Below are 20,678 nucleotides of genomic sequence, written 5' to 3' on the forward strand. Positions count from 1 at the left end.
AGAGTTTGTGGGAGCCATATTCTCAATATATGTCAAGAATGCAGAGTCTATTTTATATAAAATAATACACTCTCTTTTGTGTAGTGTTTTCTATTCAGATAGTATTCTTGGATGATTTAACAAGTTAAATGCAGTGATACAGTACTACAGCTAAACTTTTAAACATATGATAATAGGTAGAGTGAAATTAAGGGGCATAAGCAAATGAGGTGTCCATAGATGAGATTTTGAAAATATGTCAATGATGGAGGAATGGAGAGTATAGAAGAAAGGCTCTTACAGCTGGTGAGAGCTGCAGAGAAGAAGGATCTTGCATTAGCAATAATGAGATATATAAAGGGAAAGAGAGGAAGCTAGTGATAGATGTGTGGATGAACCTGGAAGAAAGTGGGGAAGGGGGAGAGAGAGAGAAAGTGTCTTAAAGAATGTCAGAGCAAGACGACAGAGGTATTTTAAAAGGAAGGGGGATAAGTTTGAATTGGATCCTAAAATGAAGAAGGAGCTAGAGGAGTTGTCTGAGCAAAGTGGTTATACTCTTTTATATATGGTGAGAAGGCTGCCAGTGGCATATGCTGAAATCTGGAAAGTTGGGACCTGAGCAGGCCATAGAAGAGGGGGTCAGAATAGTCAAGATAGAAGAAATGAAGGCAGGAATTAGGATTTCAGCAGAGCTGGAGTTGAGGAATGAGTGTACATGGTCAACCACAGGATTTTCTTGGGCAACTTGTCAGCAACCACAAGGTGTTCATAGTTCTATTCAGAAATTCAATATTTTTATCTCCTATTTCTTTTATGGGATGGTAATCCCAAAGCATCTGAGGTTAGATTTATCCTCAACAAATTATTCTGACTGAGAGTATGCCAAAGATGGGACACATGGCGCTAGACCAGACTGAATTTTCCCGTATCTTGTTATTCTGCACTGTAACCACTAAATCACAATTCTTCACATACACAAATAACAAATTAAAAGCATGCATTTCTTTAAAAGCATAGATCTGGTTATTCCAGAACAATACCACCACTATTCAATCATTCCCAGTCACAAAAAGTCATTCTCGGTGCAATGTAAGGCCATACCTTCAGCAATTCTGGAAGAAATTGTGCCCATGCTACAATTTTCACTGGGAAGCTGCAATATGTGGGCCTCTCCATGTTTGGCAAGAACTGCTGGCTGTTGAGGAGGGAAGACAGGAAATGGACTCACTCCTTTTGGCATTACATGATTCTGGGAAACCTAGGAGGGAGCAGTCTCTGTGCTTGAGGATTCTCAACGACTGTGACCATGTCTGACTGCTCCACTGCGGCAATAGAGGGGAAGCTTCTTGCAACTTTCTCTTCCTTCCTTATGCAACTGCCCAAAGCCCAGTCACATGCTGATCCTTTGTGTTTACACTCCTTAAATACTGGTAGATGCATATCATACTCTTTCTCCCCTCATCATTTAACTAACTGTGCTATTTAGTTCTCGTAATCTTCACTCATGAATCCATCATTCCGGTCCTTGAATAATTTTTGTGCTTCTTGAACTCCCTCCAGTTTGCCATCTTTCTGAAATGGAAGCTGTCCAAATTGTGTTCAGTATAGTAAGTACGCTGTCCTTAGAGCCATATACAGCGGGACTATCCTTTTCCTGTTTTGTGTTATGATATTTTGCCCATGCAGCCCGAAATCTCATTAGCTTTTTGGCTGCTGTAACATATTGCAAGTTCCTATTTAATTTGCAATCCAATATCACCCTAGGTCTCTTTCAGCATTATTGCCTTTCAAGTATTCTCATCCTATTGAACATCTCTGTTTTGGATTATCCCCCTTTCCAATATGATTCTCATTTTGTAATTGTTTGCCTGAATTTTTGACTTCTCTATTATTTCTCTGTCCTCACAGGTGTTTGCAATATCTTTCAATGTAGTAACATCTGTGAATTTAATTAATATGCCACTTACCTTTTCCCTCCAGATCATTGATAAAGATGTTAAATAAAACTGAACCTAACATTGATCCTAGTAGTGCCTCACTAGAAACCTCTCAATAACATGCTGCCATTTATTTACATTTGCCTTCGTTTACAGTCCTTCAGCCAGTTTACAGTCCATGTGACAATGATCATATAAGAAGTAAATTCATATTTGTTTTACAAGCAAGATTTTCTGAGTCACTGCATCAAACTCATTTTTAATCTCCACATATAAAACATATACTGCGTTACATTCTCTTCATCCATTAATTTTGTAATGTGACTATGAAAAACCCAATTGTTTTTATTGATTACAAGTTAGCATGAGACTAATAATTGCTGACAGGATGGGGTCAAATTCAAGTTTTGATAAGTTGTTTTGGTTTTATTGTTGTTTTAATTAAGGTTTGTGTCCCTGGCAAGGAAAGACACTTTTTAAAAAAAGATGCTCTATGTCACGTGATGCTGCCTTACATTTATTTTGTGCCTTATCCCAAAGAGCTTTACAAACAAATAGGGAATATAGCAGAGGAACTAACACCTCTAGGGTGAAATGATTTAACGTTACACTAAACACTACACAATGAGTTAGGAAAGGAAGCAAAGAATACTTTACCCTAGTGGAACTGAAGTGGGTATTTAAAATACATAGATTACAGCTACCAACAGAATTTGATGCTAACCTTGCTATTTTGGCAAAAAGTACCATGAACTCTTTAGGTGATACTCAAGTTCTGTCTCTCATCTGGGGACATTTTCAGGAGCACAGTCTTCTATCACCTAATGCTATTCTGCGGCATTGGCTTAGTCCTAAACAATAGGGATTGAGAGAGAGGAGGGCCACCTCCTAAATCACCAACACCATACTCAATATTGATTGTACAATTTGTAAACACAATGTGAAAATGAAAGTATGATGAACAAGAGGTTATTTCTTTTTAAAATAACATCATCTGCTATCATATGTGCAGGATGGCTGTGTACAAATGTAATACAAGGGAATGCAATGTGTCATGTTGTATAGAGTGGCTCACAACTGTGAGTGCCAACTTCAGCGCTGACACCCCAAACCGGTGGTATGTTCTATAATTAGATTTCACCAACATAGTAGCAAATGTGAACGCCTGAATCACTATATGAGTCTTACTCTAGAGTCACAGACAGTCCCCTTGGGAACTGCAGTCTATCTGGCAACCCAGGCAAGCTGGATTTAGTGATAAATTTAGTGATCTATGGTTCCAAAAGGTGACAGAGTTGTAGTAATCTCTCAGTACTGAATATCTTTTGAAGACTAAACCAGGTTGACCTTGGGGATCTCTGCTTCTGTTTCCTAGCTTCAGGCCAGTGAGAGTCCAAAGAGCAAAGACATGAAGAATTTTCATGTCGGCTGTCTTTATTTTCTTCTTCCAGAATTAAAGTTGATGGGACAGGCTTCCTTGTACATAGCTGCTTTACAGATGTGTGAAGGCAATTAGCCCAAGCTTCATATTTTGATGCTTCACAATGGCGCACTTAGTTTTGATACAAACAACAAGGAGTCCTTGTGGCATCTTAGGGTAGGTTTACACTTACCTTCCGGGTCGATGCGGTGAGTTCGACTTCTCGGAGTTCGAACTATCGTGTCTGATCTAGACGCGATAGTTCTAACTCCGGAAGCGTTGCGGTCGACTCCGGTACTCCACCACTGCAAACGGCGGTGGCGGAGTCGATGGGGGAGCCGCGGAGTTCGACCCCGCCGCGTCTGGATGGGTGAGTAGGTCGAACTAGGGTACTTCGAATTCAGCTACGCTATTCACGTAGCTGAATTTGCGTACCCTAGTTCGACCCCCCTTCTTAGTGTAGACCAGGCCTTAGAGACTAACAAATTTATTTGGGCATAAGGTTTCATGGGCTATAACCAGGGGTGAAAGTAAGGTGGTACTGGCCAGTATGGCATACCGGTAAAAAGTGGCCGCTGGTACCGGTTCCTACCACTTTACTTTAAAGCGCTGCTGCTTTTGTGCCCCCCGTCAGTGGCCCTGCTGGGTTCCTAGTGGCAGGGCTGCCAATGGAGGAGCACAAAAGGGGCAACAACATTAAAGCGCTGCCGCGGCAGCACTTTAAGTAGGGTTGTTAAGCACTACCGCGGCAGCACTTTAAGCAGGGTCTTTGCCGTGGCAGCGCTTTATTGTCACTGCCCCTTTTGCCCCCCCCCAGGCTGCCAACAAGGGGGAGAGGAGGGCAGTAAAAGAAGCAGCTGCCCCGGGGCAGGCCATTTAAAAGGGCCCAGGGCTGCTGCCACTGCTACGGTAGTGGCAGCAGCGGCAGGATCCTCGGGCCCTTTAAATTGCTGCTGGAGCCCCGGGTGGTGCAGGCCAGATAGCCTGGAAGGGCTGGGGGATGCTGATCCTCAATTCCGCCAGCTTCCTCCCAAGGCCCCGCCCCTTCTGGGGGTACCAGAGCTGGCTCCTGTACTGGTAAGTTTTCAATTTTACTTTCACCCCTGGCTATAACTCACTTCATTAGATGCATGAGGTGAAAAATACAGTAAGCAGGTATAAATATTCAGCACATGAAAAGATGGGAGTTGCCTTACCAAGGGGGCGGGGGGGGGGGAGGGTCAGTGCTAAGGAGGCCAATTCAATCAGGGTGGATGTGGCCCATTCCCAACAGTTGACAAGAAGGTGGGCTGGGGAACCACTCCTTCTCCTGGGTTTACAAGTTCAGAGCAGGCATTTTTACAGTTATAAAGCAAAACTTTTGTATTACCTTACAGCATGGGCTATAGATATTACAAGTAAGGTTAATGCATTCAGCAACTTACAAGTGTTTTATAGAGTCTAAACATCCTTACAAGTCCAACACCTATCTTGAACAGGAGAACTGGTCTGATTTCCAGTTATGAATTTGTCAGTGCTCAGCCTTGGCAAGAGCTGGCACCTAGTTTACCAGTTTCACAGAGTGCACTATAGATGATTAGAAAGTTTCCAAACAACCTATACAATATCTGTGCTAAAGGACAGAAATGAACAAAAAATATCTGACTGATTAGAACAAAGCAGATATTACAAGTTCCTTTCCCAATTAAATATATGTTTCTGTTGCATGTTTCATGCTGCAGAGATAAAAGTGCTTTTGCAAAATTGTGGGAAAGCTATATCAGCATTTCCCTTGCTCTTCAGTCCAGTGTGTCATGTTAGCAATCGTATCATACTATAGCTCTGTTGCTTTGCAGTTCTAATACTGCTTAATTCACCAACAGCATTTGATTCTGCTAACCATAAAATACTTCTCCACTGCCCTGAGCAGCTTCTGCTTCTTTCATGGTTTTCATTATTTTAGCTTTTGTCCCCCAACCTCACCCAACATTTACATTTTGTTAAGATAGACTAGAGTATAATGGTTAGAGCAGAGAACTGTGAGTAGGGCCTCCATTTACCAATCTGTAAATGAGGAATGTTTGCTTTCCTTTCCTTTTTTCTACTTCTGATCCTGAACTTAATTTAAAAAAAAGGTAACTACCTGCCAGGTATAGTAATATTACCTACCACTCTGGGGTTTTGAGGTTTTCTTAATTAGGTCCAGATTATTAAAAGTGGGTGCAGTGGGCACATCTACAAATCCCAGATTTGTGTGCACAAATCAGGTATAGTAACAGTGACCTGGGACAATTACATACCACCCTGCCTCCCGGGCGCTTCTGAGAGGCAGTACTTCCCCTCTCACAAGCACAGAGTCTGAGTGTAGCAAAATCCTTTTAATAAAGGAGGGAAACAGTGCGGCATTATGTTGTGGAAACACCACTAACAGGATTCATAACACAAACCATGAGTAAAAGACCCACCCCCAAGTAAGTTTGGCAGTATCCTTTTCCCATCAGGGTCTTAAATCCAGCAACCCAAAAGCTCACCCAAAAAGTCCAGCACCCCAAAAGTCTCTTGAGTCCAGCAACCCAAAAATCACCCAAAAGTCGAACAACCCAAAAGTCTCTGTCCCTGAGTTCAAAAGTTTATCTGCAGAGTTTTACCTCCCAGCCTAGAGGGGAGGCACAGCGGTGTAAAGGGGCAACTTACGTGGTCCGAGGCCGACTGCCCCGCCGCTCCATGGGGTTCTGCTGCAGCCTTTACCACGAGCCACGCCACCAGCCGCTCCACCCCTCCAGCCATTCCACAAACTGCTCCGCTCCACCAGCTGTCTTGCAAGCTGCTCCAGTCCACCAGCCACTCAGCAACATAGGTTCAGCCACCCACCACAGCAATCAGTGATTTCAGTGCTTAGAGATTTCAGCTTGTAGTAGGGGAGCCTCAGTGCTGGTGCACCATTGTCCCAACGTGAATTCAGCTCAGGAGCCTGTAACTAGACTCCTAATAGAATTAAAATTAGCTCTAATATTCCACAGTAGAGAGAGAGGAAGAGATGCAATTGTCATTTCAAAAGGGCCCATACCATCAGGTACAAATACCTGTCCCCAGCCTCTCTCAATTCACTAGGTTTTGGAACCCATGTCCCTTGTGTAGTGAGTGCTACTTAGTTGATGGCGAGTCCCTCTGGCATAAAACAGTTTCATTGTCCTCGATTCACATAATCGGAGTAACAACACTTCATTCTTCCTGCCCCAATAACAGAGAAACTGGGGATCCCACAGCAGCCAAAGTGACCATTTGGGCTGCTGTGGGTTCATGCTAGGCAGGGTGGGTGTGCCTATGCAAACAAGATCGGTCCCTGAAGTTCTTTTCCACAGCTCACCACAATTCACCACCAGATGTCAGGGTAGAGCTCATTCTGACTCTGCTTACACTAGTAACAGAAAATGAGGCAGGGCAATCAAATTTTAACACCTTCTGTTGTGAACTATTGGGTGGTCATTGTTCATCCTATCCTATTCTTTTGAGGAAAAATGTGGTTAGAAAGACCTTATTGCTGTTGCTAGATTGAATTTGTTTTGGTTTCAGTCATGCCTTGATGAAGGATGGGAGTACTTCATCTATGTCAAAAGAGTTGCATTGATTAGTTACCAGTCAAATAAATTGCTTTTAAAGTTTATTCTGCGAATTTACACATGGCCTTGTTGGAGCCCTCACATCTTACTTCTTAAATTGCTTGTTAGTTTTGCAGTGTTAAATATGATGTGACAAATTTCTTGGTTTTTAAGTATGAAAACATATTGCTGGCAATGAGGGAGCATTTTGAAGGCTCTTCTTCACCTCTTTGGAACGCTTTACCATTGATTTAAATGGAATTACTTATAGCTCTAGGCCTGGTAGCAAGTGTTTACAACATCAGTGGCATAAATTATACAAAAATCTGTATGAGGTCAGAAGATCTTTCTCTTCTTACATGAATTGTTTACTTACACATACTTTTGCTAATCAGTAACATGTAGACAGAGGACATATTCCAACACAAATGTTTTCAGCTCTTAGATCATTTGTACTGTATGTGGTAGACTGCATATTGGGGGCACTGGAAAAATACTGGTAATATTACCTGTTGAGCCTTTTGTAGCACTACACAGTAGCAAACATGGATCTCTGAGCAGGACACATCAGTGCAAAGTGTAGGCAGCAAGAGTTAAATGAATCATCTATGGTTTTTTTTATTGCTAATGTAAACACTTTAGCAATGCTAATCAGTTGTACTGATTTTCTGTTTTGATTTTCCTTAATAATTAAGCAAAAGATCTGGAATGCAATCAAGTTTTACACTAGGGGGCTCATGCAAATGATTTTTTTTTAATATATTTTAAAATTTGTTAAATGTATCCAAAAGCAAAGTTATTGAACTTTTTTAAAAAAAAAAAAAAGAAAGAAAAAAGAGAAATACAGTATACAGTCTGCATATAAATAAAAATGTCTATTTTAATGGAGGAAATCACCACTTTGTTGGTATTATTAAATTGAAAATGCAGCTGCTTTTATTTGTTTTTAAACTAACTCCACACTAAATACCTTGGCATGCTATGCAGAATGAGAGGGAAGTTCCAGAGCATGAAATGTCTTCAGTCAGGCCTGGGTTTTGAAGGAAGGTTTTGAAAAATTGGGCAATCTCTGTGATCTCTACTTCACAATTAAAAAAAAAAAAAAAAAAAAGCATGTTTCTTAGATTTTTTTAAACATGATCTTAAACTGCTTGCATATTTATTTTGTATTCTTGAGGAGGTACCATTAAGTAGGTCTATGTCTATTTCATGTTGCTTCTACCATGTTCCAATACATTTTTATTTTTTTCCTTTTAAAATAATATGTCAATAGGTTTTGTGTTACTCTGTAGTGAAACAACTCAGAAACTTTTTGTTTCAGATACATTTATTTTACCAAAAATATTTTCATTACTTAAAAAATTAACTCTTTGGTGGGAAATCTACTTTATTTCTACATCATAAGTTAGCTTTAACAATCTTAGAATTGTTTTTGCCCAGATTTCGGAAGCCATGTATTAGGGTGACCAGATCACCCAGCTCAAATATCGGGACGCGGGGGGGGCGGGGCGGGGCGGGGGCAGAGGGGGAAAAAATGGCGGCAGAGCAAAAAAAAAAAAAATCCCCCACCCCCGATTCCTCCTCCCTCCGCAAGCGCTGGAGGGAGGCCCGGGAGACTCGGGAGCGCGGGGCCGGGGTGAGTGTGAGTCCAGCCTGGCCCCGAGCAGGCAGGACTCAGGCGCGGTATCTGGAGGGAGAGTACGGGGTGGCCTGTGGGGCCAGGCAGCGGCTGTTCTCCCCACCTGGGCAGCAGGACTCGGGAGCAGCCGCTGCTGCAGCTCCCACTGCCGCGGGGGGAGGAAGCGGCCGCTGACCAAGCTCGGCAGCTGCGGCTCTGGCGCCCACGAACCCCCCGAGCCCGGGCCTGCTGCGGGGACCCAGCGCGCATGCTGCGCATACCCAGCCCCTGGCCACTCACGTCTGGGCTGGCTGCCCAGCTGGTGCAATCCTGCGGGCGGCCTCGGAGTGGGGGCAGCAGGCCCCAGCCCCCCGCATCCTGCTCGGGTCCTGCAGGGGAACGAACGGGACTGGGCTGCCGATGCCTCCGCCACGGGATTGCACCAGCTGGGCAGCCAGCCCAGACGCGACTGGCCAGGGGCTGAGCGCAGTGTGCGCGCTGCCCCGCAGCAGGCCCGGGCTCAGGGGGTTCGGGCCCAGGCACCAAAGCCGCAGCCGCCGAGCGCCACGTGCTTGGCCACTTCCTCCCCCCGCAGCAGTGGGAGCTGCAGCAGCGGCTGCTCCCGAGTCCCCTGCCCAGGTGGGGAGAACAGCCGCCACCTAGCCCCATGGGCCGCCCCCCTACTCTCCCTCCAGGTACCGCGCCCGAGTCCTGCCTGCTCAGGGCCAGGCCAGACTCACACTCACCCCGGCCCCGCACTCCCCTGAGTCTCCTGGGCATGGCATGCTTGGAAAGAGGCGGGGATTTGGGGAGGGAGACAATGGGGCAGTGAGGGGGCGGGGATGGGGGCGAGGATTTGGGGAAGGATCCAATGGGGGAAGGAGGGGGCGGAGTTGGGGCAGGGGAGGGCGCGAGCCCTTCGGGCTCCGGAGCCTTTGCTTGTTTGTCCAGTGTCCCGACCTAACATTGGTCGGGACGCGGGACAAACAAGCAAATATCGGGACAGTCCCGATAAAATCGGGACGTCTGGTCACCCTACCATGTATAAATATAGAGTTAATGTTAGAAACAGTCATCAAATGAGGATACAGGGCCAGATCCTCAGCTAGAGTAAAATGGTATAGCTCTATTGATTACAATGGAAACATGCTAATTTAAACCAAATGAGGATCTGGTCCAGTATAGCAGATCTATAATAGATCTTCCTTAATGCATCTATAAAATCATTGTTTTAGTCTAATTTCTACTTTTACACAAAAAAGCAAATTCCAATTTGTAAATGGATGATATTTTTGTTTGAACTGGTGACTCTGTATATAGTTTTTATTTAAGGTAATTTTTTTTAAGTAGATGGCAAATTGCTGCTTACCAGCCTTCATTCTAATCTTTTGTGGGAACAATAATAAGAGGCCAGGTCTTAAAAAGTAAAAGCATTTCAGTATGTATTTTAAAATTCAGTAGCTGAAAATTCAGCTACAACATACTCAAAGCAATTGGGCGGCATTTCAGTTTATTTTTAACATGAGTTTTTTGATGGAGGAGGGAGTTGTGCTAGCACAGAACTTTATGACTTACAATTGGGGATTTTATATCAGACATCAATAAAATGATTTTTATGGATATTTTACAGTTAAACTTAGAAGCACAACAAAAAATTGGAACCACCTGTGAGAAAATTTTGCAAAAACTTAAAGCAAATTGGTTTAAAAAAACCCACAAACATTGTCAATGTATGCACTTGCATGGGAATTATGGGTCTGATTCTGCAAGGTATTGAGCAATTCCTGGAGGTGGTGAGCACTCTATACTCTCATTGAGGGGTTTGTTCAGCATCTTGCACGTTTGAGTAATATGTGATTCATAAAATATATGAAAAAACAAAAAAAAGTGTAGCATTTATTTATTGTTACTTGTTTGTTTATCTGACTTCCATCTTTCCCTGTGATGTTGTTGTCAGTTTCACCATCCTAGACTGGGTAAACAATAATATTTATTAAAACATGCTAACTGTGATGTTAGGTGCATGTTAGTAGGATCTTCCATCTGTTAAAGATACAGTCCTTTTCCAAGTAAGTCTATCTTTTTGCTATAAGCATAGGATCCAGTTCAACTCTCTGTGCACAAGCATCTCCCTTGTATGCAGTGGGACATGTCTATTCTCACAGCCAAGATCAGAACATGCACCCTTTTCACAGTGCATTCAACCATCATTGGTCCAAGATCAGTCTTGATTTTGCCATTATTCACATCATTTCTGTGCAAATCTTATCTGAAATATAGATCTTTCTCATTTGCCTAGCTCTCCTCTGCTGGTGTGCACACACCACTGTGTATCATGCTGACCAATATTATCTAATTGTTTTCTTGTACTCCCCATTCTTTCTGTATTCTTTTCTTATCTCTTGTCTTATACTTAGCTAGTAAACTACTTAGAGCAGTTCTGTGCTTATACAGCTCCTAGCACAGTGGGGTCCTAATCCATGACTAGGTCTGCTAGCTTCTACAGTGATACAAATAATAAACAATAAGAATATTGAATTATATCAATAGGAGGAAGTATGGTCTAGTGAATAGGGCATTGGACTTTGGAGACCTGGGTTCCATTCCTGATATAGATTTCCGGTGTGACCTTGTTCAATCTCTGATTCTAATCTGTTCCTTAGTTCCCCATCTGTAAAATGGGGGTGATATTTCACTACCTCAAAGAGGTATTGTGAGGCTAAAATCCATTAATGATTGTGTAGTACTCAGACATAGTAAGGGGAGCCATTAGAAATAGATAGATGAAGAATTCTGGGATACAGTTTTTATGAGCGATGCTGTGCAAAAGACAGTTGTTTCACATTATACACTATCGTGGATTTTTATAAGTGAAGTTGGGTCCTGTTAAATTGTGGGACTCATAGCACTAAATACTTTGTCCCTAGAGCCAGGGCTGGCTCCAGGATTTTTGCCGCCCAAGTGGCGGGAAAAAAAATGCAACGATCGTGATCAGTGGCAGGTCCACCGCGCCGCTTTCTTCTTCGGCAGCAATTCGGCAGCAGGTCCCGAGGGGCCCGCCGCTGAATTGCTGCTGAAGAGCCCGACGTGCCGCCCCTTCCCCTTGGCTGCCCCAAGTACCTGCTTGCTGAGCTGGTGCCTGGAGCCGTCCCTGCCTACAGCCATTCTGTGAACAAGTGCTGTCTGCACTTTTGGACAATACTCAGTGAATTGCATCTTCATTCTGATTGGGAACATCCCTGCTCCTTTAGTCTTCAGTCTTTTCTGAGCTAAAGATGTCAGTTGTTTTAATTTGTGTGTCTGTTCTGTGATATAGACAGATAACCACTGGTATGTAAACTGAGCCCATCTAACACAATTTCACTTGTGACACAGGTCTAGAGTGACCAGATAGCAAATGTGAAAAATCGGGACAGGATGTAGGGGGTGGGTAGTATGTGCCTATATAAGACAAAGCCTCAAATATCGGGACTATCCCTACACAGATCTCCAGAGGTGAAACTATAGTGCATTTGCTCACTCAGTGCCATCTAACCCATTCACATTTCATTTCTGATTTTGAATTCTATTAAGGAGAGCCTTGTATTCCTACTACGAGGCTGACACCATGTGTCTTGCTGTTAAATGCTGCTATCCTACATAATCCGGTTTGGGGCCAGATTCTAACTCGGTGTAACCAAAGGAGTTTCACCAAGGAAGAATTTGTCTCCCTATGTTTATAGTTTGAATATTACCTTGACATAATATAAATCATGTTTTTGTTCACAGGTCATTTATTTGAAAGGATGATTATTAATTTGAACTGGTTTGTGTGCTTCCCGGTTGTACTGTTTCACCACTGGATGGGGACAACATTATCCTTGAATCTTGAAGATCCAAATGTGTGTAGCCACTGGGAGAGGTAATGTTTCTATTAGCATCATAGACCTGATATATCCTTAGTTGCTTCTGATTATATTTATTATTTATTTTATACAGGGCATTTCACATGCTTTGAAGTGTTTTATAAAATAATGAACTGTGGACCAGATCCTGCAGTTACTACAAGGGGAAAAATGAAAAATTGGGCCATGTATATGTAAAGGGATCATCTCGCTTTACATTGAAATGCAGTCATCTCTGGGGTAGGATGCAGCATCCATTATAAGGACACCAATAACACTACACAATCGTACAGGGACAGAAGTTAATAAGAATACCTTATCCAATTAACTCAGCAGGGGAATTTGCATATTCAGAATATAATTAGCCATACTGGAATTGGGCCAAGTATGATTAGGGTGCTGCTTTACTTTTCTGCTTTCCCTGAATCTAAATTAAGACTTGTTGGCTTAATTTTTTGATGAGATTCAGGAATTTAAAATGTACGGCTATAAATTCATCAATCTAGTTAGTCCGTTGCTTTCATGATTTCATGATAATTGCCAGTAGAATGTTCACATTGGGTAAGACAAGATTAAACAATAAGCATTTGTTTTCCCTTCTTTTCATGTATGAAGATTATAATAATGAAACCATGCCTCATGGTCTCATTATCATTATTTAATAATGCCTATAACTGATCAGCTAGTCAGTAAGCCAAGCTGACTGTTAGTTTGAGGACATCTCTAGGTTATTCTTCCGGCATCAGAAGTAAATTGTATTATATATTTAAGTGTTGAGAGTTTTGGTGAGCATTAGTAGAGACACGTGCCTTATGGTGATATTTCTAAACTTGATGGGCTATTTATCAAAAATGGCCTCTAAGAGCCTGATCCAACAAATACTCTGAGATTCATGTGGAACATTTCAACTCTCTGGCCTTAAATTCTCACATGCAAGTTAGAATATGCAAAAACTTGTATTTGCTGATATATATCAAGTAGTTAGCTGAATAAATACCCGGTTTCTGAATGTCAAGCACAAAGCCAGAAGCTTGTTTGATATTACTTTATATCCTATATGGTATGTTGGGGGGAGGGCTGTCCTTAGCTCTAGGGATGATTTTGAAGGAAGCTACAAGATAAATGTAAACAAAAATAAAATAATTATCTATTGCAAGATTTCTTTAAGATAAATAATCAAAGGCTGCAGAAAACAAAAATGTAACAAATCTGCCTAGTGTTTCTAAATGTCAACTTTCATTCATCTTTCCATTTTCTGGGGCTTAGAGAGGGGGTAGAATGTATACAATCACAAACTGAAAATTGCCATAGCATTTATATTCCCATTCAGAACAGACAGCAGGTACAAAAGAGTAACCACCAGCTACCAGCTTATTGCTGCCTGTGTCATTGGCATTCCTATAAACTTTAAGTAAGAGGCCCGCCCAATAATAAAACCCTCATTACATGTGAACTGAGATCATAGTAGGAATGAACAGAGCTGGCTCTGTGTAAAGTAAGAAGTGCAGAGCCCCAGGGAAGTTGAGGTAACCCCTATAACATTTGGTTGGACAGAGTATGACAGCTGGATGGGATTAGAGTTGTTTGTCTTTAGAAGGATGCAGGAACCAGCAGGGAGTGGGCTCTGGACACTTGGAAAAGTTAGATCCCCAGTGTCCCCTCTCAAGGTAAGTGTCAAAACAGGAAGGGAAGATTGTAGGTGCTGTCTTGGAATAGATACTGACTGATCAGGGACACCAAATGTGTGGGGCCCTATTTGGCCGCACACTTGGCACATGTCTGTGGCCAGCCCAGGGAATTAGCACCACAGAAGAAAATGTACCCTTCACTCTCATACGTTATAATCCCATTACTCGGTGAAAAGTTGATTTATTGCCAGCACAAACAGTCTGGTTAAGAGTTTTCTAAGATTCAGTTATTATTTTCTCCTCTGAAATGTAGAAGGATTCCACTTGCTTCAGTGGCTTCTCTGCAGGCTTTGAGTCCCAAACCACATATACTTTCCCACTGGGTTGCACCTGTAGTTTGGCAGGAAACAAAACTAACACTTTAAAATTGTATTTCTTGGAAGCCATTTTAAAAAATGTGTTTATCTTTAATGTCCCGTACTTTCTAAGCCTCGTTCAGAATACACTTCATCTCTTTAATCTGTTACAGGAAATAATTGTTCTACACACTGTCTGCAATTATCATCCAACATATTTCTAAGATTCCTGTCATTTTAGTATCTAAGTATACCATAACTTTAGGTATTCTCTTAATCATCCCTCTAAGTCTTTCCATTCACAGTATTCAAAGAGGATTTCAGGTACAGTTTTTTCAGACATTTCTCTAAAAGTCCTAGCAGATTTTCTCTCTCTGCCTTCTCTGGTTGGCCAAGAAACCTCATTTTATGGCTCCAAACTTGGCTCTCCAGCTGCTCAGTGAGAGTATTTAAAAGCTTATTCCCTGGATATATCCTCAGGAAAATGTATTACAAATTTCAGTCTCCTGCCTTTATTTCTCCAATTTGGTCCTCACTTGAGACAACTGATTTTTCAGATTTACATTACTTTTCTTTAAACAATCTATTCTTAGTTCCATTTGGTCAGATATATTACCCAGCAGAGCAGTCCCTGCCTGCATGCAGAAAAAATTTCTTTTTTTAGTGAGGTCTGTGACTTTTTCAGTTCGTGTCTTCTCTCTGTTCTTTAAAGATGGTTGTTTCACCTCTTAATTAAGCTTGCATTTCCTGATGAGCTTCAATTTTACATATAGTTGTCCTTTTTTAACTTTAATATTCATCAGTAAACATCTCAGTACAAGTGGATATATTCATTACAGTATTGTGTCTTGTGCTGTATGTTTTCAGTGTGGAAATTGCAACATGGTAGACATTAAAAGACATCAATTTTATGTTTGGCTATCTGTTAATATCTGCATAATACAGGATTTATTAGATTGTTAAGATCCAATCTGTGGCAATTAGCTGTTTTCCATTTCATAAAATGATGGACAATGTTAGGATTGGGAATAAGAACATTAAAATATTATGACTGACGCAGATGTTAAAGAGTAAAGATATTACTCTTTAGTTAACTGTAAGATTACTTGTTATACTTTTCTCACAATCAACAACAATTCACAGCATAATAGGGCTCAGTCATTTTGCAGAAACTTCTAAATGATTACCTTGGTTAGTTGTCGTTGCCATCCACTTTGAATTATTAAAGTCTTCAATAAATCAGAATCTAGTGATCATTTTCTTTGATAGACATAATTAATTTCAGGTACAGTTTTCTTGAAAAGAAATATGACCTCCCAAGTTCTGAAAATTTGGCACAAAATGAAAGGCTGTCTTTAAACAAACAACCCAAACAACAATAACCCTTAGTGGTCTGTATCTTTAATAAACTTGCATGATAATATTAAGGAAAAAAATAAATGTAGAGCAAAAGTTAAATTATATGCACTGATATGCTTCTTTTAGGATGATGATTATTTTATTTTATTTATGTAGTACCAAATTAAGGCCTTAGGACCCAATCCGCCAAGTTATTGAATGTCCATAATTTCCACTAAAATCAATCAAAATTGAGAGTGCTCAACACCTCTCAGGAGCTGGCCCTTTTTCTGCAGAGTGGGTGAATGGCCTCCTGGGGCACATAAGGCTCATAATGCCTCATAAACTACTTGCTGCTGTGAACTGACCTGTTCATGGCCCCATGTGCAAAAGAGAAACCAAAATAAACCCTTCCGTTTCACAGTTCTTAGTAGTATAGCTACTCATATCTAGCACTGTAACAGCAAGATGGGCTGAAGATTGGGATAGCCATCCATCTCCTCCCTCTGAGCCTGTGCCATAGGTCATGAAAATATCTACAGTATTAGAGCTGTAATTGGTGTAATTCCTGCTGTATTATTCCCTCCTGGAGAGGAGAAGGCAGTGAGAAAGGAACTTAGATCTGGGGTTCTTTATAGAAAGTAACAAATCTGCAATTATTGGTTAGGATGGGGATCTTCCCACACTGATAATCACTACTGAGGGGGGTATTGGCTTGGTTGGATGTGTTCCACTTTCTTGAAAGTACTTGAGATGCCTACTTCATAGTTCAATGTAGTGAGGCAGGGGGCTCATCCTTCTTTTTCCTCCCTGTTCCAAAATACCATCATGACAAGAGAACCTTCCATTCAGTGAATCCTGTCCTTTTTTTAGCTGTGTTCCATTTTGGAGTTGTCGTCCCTGATTGTTAGGCTCCCAGAGAAGAACTTGCCACTCCATTTTACATCTACTTCTGGTAAAACAGTAGAAAAAGCATTGAGTGTGCTAAGTGCTTCCTTGATGCCATTTCCTAAATTTTCATACATAGTAGTTTGAGCTTGACAGTCACAGAATCTACCCTTAGGAAGGGGACAGTCTTAGTTGATAGTGTAATATGTAGAGCTGTTTCTTAGAGAGGCTTAAGGAACATCTCTTCTGCAGGTCTGCATCTGTGAAGACAAACTTGGATGGAAAAGGACTGTCAAGTTCATAGTCCTATATTGTTAAGTACTGATATAAATATTTCTAAGGGTTATTGGCGCTCCCCCAAAGACCTATGTGTAGTCCTCAATTCTAGCTACAGCTAATCTACTGGGATTGATCTTTCTTTGTAAAAAGAGTAATACTATGAGCACATACTTGCTCAGTAATCTGTTTTCTTTCTCTTCAGTTATTCAGTTACAGTTCAAGAATCTTATCCACATCCTTTTGATCAAATTTACTACACCAGCTGTACTGACATATTGAACTGGTTTAAATGCACACGACACAGGTAATTTATAATTATCAGTATTTTCAAATTGTTCATTTGTTGTAGTAATGTATGAAAGGTGTATATTTAGTGTGTTAAAAACTGACTGTTGTGTACAACATACATCAACAATAGTGAATAAACTGTCTAGCAGTTACAGTTCAGCTCATCTGGAAAATGTTTGTCTAAATCAGTCAATAGTATATGTGTTTATAGCATTTGTCCCTGTCAAGATCATAGGGTCTATCAACCCATCATATATGTGGTACGTATCTGATAGGTCCAGGTTAAAAAAGATTTGTATGATATACCAAAATATGATACCCCTCAGCTCCTATAAGGAGTAACTGGAGGGAGGTGTAAAATGAGGCATATGACTTGCTGCCCTCTTTGGAGAAAGGGAACATTGCCTTCAGGAGGAAAAAAGGCTTGTTTAAGGAAATCCCTTTCTTATGCATAGTAACAAAATAAGGAAGGAATGAGTGACTCAGAACTGGCCTCAGCAGCTGCAAAGTATTCTTTCTCTTCTGCCCAATATGATACACCCATTAGTTATGGTGGTGTTGGGTAACTACTCCTTGAGCATACCACATAAGATAGTTTAATATTGACAATACAAAATACAAGTGATACAAGAGTTCATGGAGATGTTGTACTGACAACACGTGTCTTCTATGTTGCCATTTAGATGTGTGCTGTTCATTGTTCAGTGTTCATATTAGGTCGGGTTTTGTGAGGGTATGTGTATTGTTTCCTTAAATCTGTAGTCAGAAGCCAGGCAGGAGAGAGCTTGGGAAGGTTCTAGGCTGGAACTCTACAGTGAAGAGAGAAAGTGTAGAGAGAGAGGCTGTAGGGATAAAGCTATATTCCTTATTCTAATAAAGTTGCTTGTTTAGTGTTTTAAAAAAAAGCAACTCTTTCTGTGATTCTTTACCATTGTCACAGTGACACAATTTGTGTTTCTTTTGTTGTGTTAGTGCTTCTGTTCACATGGGGCGTGATCCTGGAAGGTGCTGAATGCCTCATGCCTGTGAAATGCTGAGTGCCCTCGTGTTTCACAAAAGTTAGCACATTTCAGGATCTGAGCCCATAGAGCTGTGCTCTCTTCCTCTTAACCCTGCAGTATGGCTCTGGCTCTGACACCCTGAGTAAACCTTTTGCAGGGTAATTTCCAGAACTATTGCCTTTGGAAGTTGGAACCTATAATGATCTTATAGGCTGGCCAATTTGTGTTGTGTAGTTCCTTAATTTTATTCTAGAAAATGTTACATTAGAAAGCTCTATTTCCAGAAATGTCAAAATCTAAGATGGCGACACCTATTAGCTTAAATGTAGGTAAATAACCAGAATGCTTAATCTTTTTTACTGGCCCCTGAAAAATAAGATTTATGATGGTAATACTGGCAGATTTCCAGAATGGAACATTGATATTGTTAAATTTATCAACCAATAAAACCAAATCTTTGTTTTTGTTTCTCTTGTATTATGTATCAACCCAAGATATCCTTAAATATGCTAAATTAAACATTGTTCTATTTCAAAGCCATTATAAGAAATGTAAAATCCATTTATTTTTCATTAGAATCAGTTACCGTACTGCCTACAGGCATGGAGAAAAAACAATGTACAGACGGAAATCTCAGTGCTGTCCTGGATTTTATGAAAGCAGGGAAATGTGTGTCCGTAAGTTCAACTTTGTATTGCTTTGAAATTCCATGTGTTTATCAAAATGCTGGGTTCACTCCTCTTTGGAAATAGACTTGTGGAACTTGAATTACCAGGGGCTCAATTATCCCATCAGTTGTGCACATGCAACTCTCTTTGAAGTCAATTGGTGTTGTGCATATGCAGATGACAGGATAATTGGACCTCAGATGTATAAGTAGATACATTTGACATGATTTTCACTAATGATCAGCTGGCATGTTGCACCTCATACAGTACAAGTGTCTGTGTCCTTTCCAACACAATACATAAATACTTAATACTAGACCAGTGTTTTTCAAATTGAGGGTCGCGACCCAGTACTGGGTCGCAGAATGTAAGGCACTGGGTTGCAGTGGCTCTGGTCAGCACCGCTGACCGGGCCATTAAAAATGCTGTGGGCGGTGCTGCCCGGCTAAGGCAGGCTAGTCCCCACCTGTTCTGACATCACGCTGCGTCCTGGAAGCGGCCAGCAGCAGTTCTGGCTTCTAGGCAGGGGGGCAAATGGGCTCCGTGTGCTGCTCCTGCCCTAAACACCGGCTCACCGGCCAAAGGGAGCTGGGGGCGTGGGCAGTGCCTGCGGGTGAGAGCCACATAGAGCTGCTTGCGCACCTCTACCTAGGAACCGGACCTGCTGTTGGCCACTTCCGGGAGTTTTTCACAATTCTTACGGCATCTTATCTTCCATTGCTGTCCTGCTTTCAGGAGGAGCTTGGCACCTCACTATTTATTGCCCTAAAATAGTAACAATTACAACATATGTTATTTCATGGCTGGCTTTTGAAGGGTTATAGTCTTGGGTGAAACTTCTTCCCTTGGTAACATTTAGATTCTCAGGAGCATACTCTTCGTCTGCTGTTGCCACCAGGAAATGGGATTTTGGAAATGGAAATGAGAGAAAGCATCAGTATTGTGTATGGTTCAATTTTCCTGGCACAGAATACTGTGCTATTTGATTAGGGATCAAGCACATGAACACTCGCTAGATCTATAATTGATTCTTACTTGGCAAATTACTATTGACTTTTACTACTAGACCTTTATTATTCAAATATAAAAATAACTTTCTATCTAACAACTATCTATCTATCCTATATGAGCAATATTTTCCATAGGATTATCAGTCTGAAATCAACAAGATGAAATTCCATAAAGACAAGTGCAAATTACTACACTTAAGAAGGAAAAATCAAATGCACAACTACAAAATGGGGAATAACTAGCTAGGCAGTAGTGCTGCTGAAAAGGCCCTTGGGGTTATAATGGTTCGCAAACTGTATGAGCCAACAATATGAAGCAGTTGTGAAAAATGTCATTCTGGGGTGTATTAACAGGAGTGTCAGATGAAAGAAATGGGAGGTATTTATTCTGCTGTACTCAGCACTGGTGAGGCCTCAGCTGGAGTACTGTGTTCAGTTTGGGGCACCACACTTTAAGAAAGATGTGGACAAATTGGAGAGCATCCAGAGGAGAGCAACAAAAATGATAAAAGGTTTAGAAAACCTGACCTCTAAGGATAGGTTAAAAAAAACTGGGCATGATTAATCTAGGGAAAGAAGGCTAAGGGAGAACCTGATAATAGTCTTCAAATATTGTTAAGGACTGTTATAAGGAGTATGGTGATGAAATTTTCTCCATGTCCATTGAAGGTAGGTCAAGAAGTAATCTGGGGGGGCATGGATCAGCATTCACATCACACTCCCCATCAGTACCTGTCCTGGGCAGGCTAATGATTCAACCAGCTGACCAAATTTGGTGATGAATCCTGGTCATGTGTCACCTGAGG

At 41.3% G+C, this 20,678-nt stretch overlaps 1 protein-coding gene across 1 annotated transcript in view; it reads left to right on the forward strand.

Annotated features, from left to right (window-relative positions):
- MEGF10 (multiple EGF like domains 10) overlaps positions 1 to 20,678 on the forward strand; it is a 148,309-nt gene that overhangs the window by 30,123 nt on the left and 97,508 nt on the right. Inside the window, exons 2-4 of the mRNA XM_045022148.1 lie at positions 12,301 to 12,433; positions 17,108 to 17,209; positions 18,771 to 18,871. Coding sequence (XP_044878083.1) covers positions 12,318 to 12,433; positions 17,108 to 17,209; positions 18,771 to 18,871 — 319 coding nt within the window. The 5' untranslated portion in view covers positions 12,301 to 12,317. The remainder of the gene's footprint in view (positions 1 to 12,300; positions 12,434 to 17,107; positions 17,210 to 18,770; positions 18,872 to 20,678) is intronic.

This window comes from Mauremys mutica, chromosome 6 (assembly GCF_020497125.1).
Source record: "Mauremys mutica isolate MM-2020 ecotype Southern chromosome 6, ASM2049712v1, whole genome shotgun sequence".
NCBI lineage: Eukaryota > Metazoa > Chordata > Testudines > Geoemydidae > Mauremys > Mauremys mutica.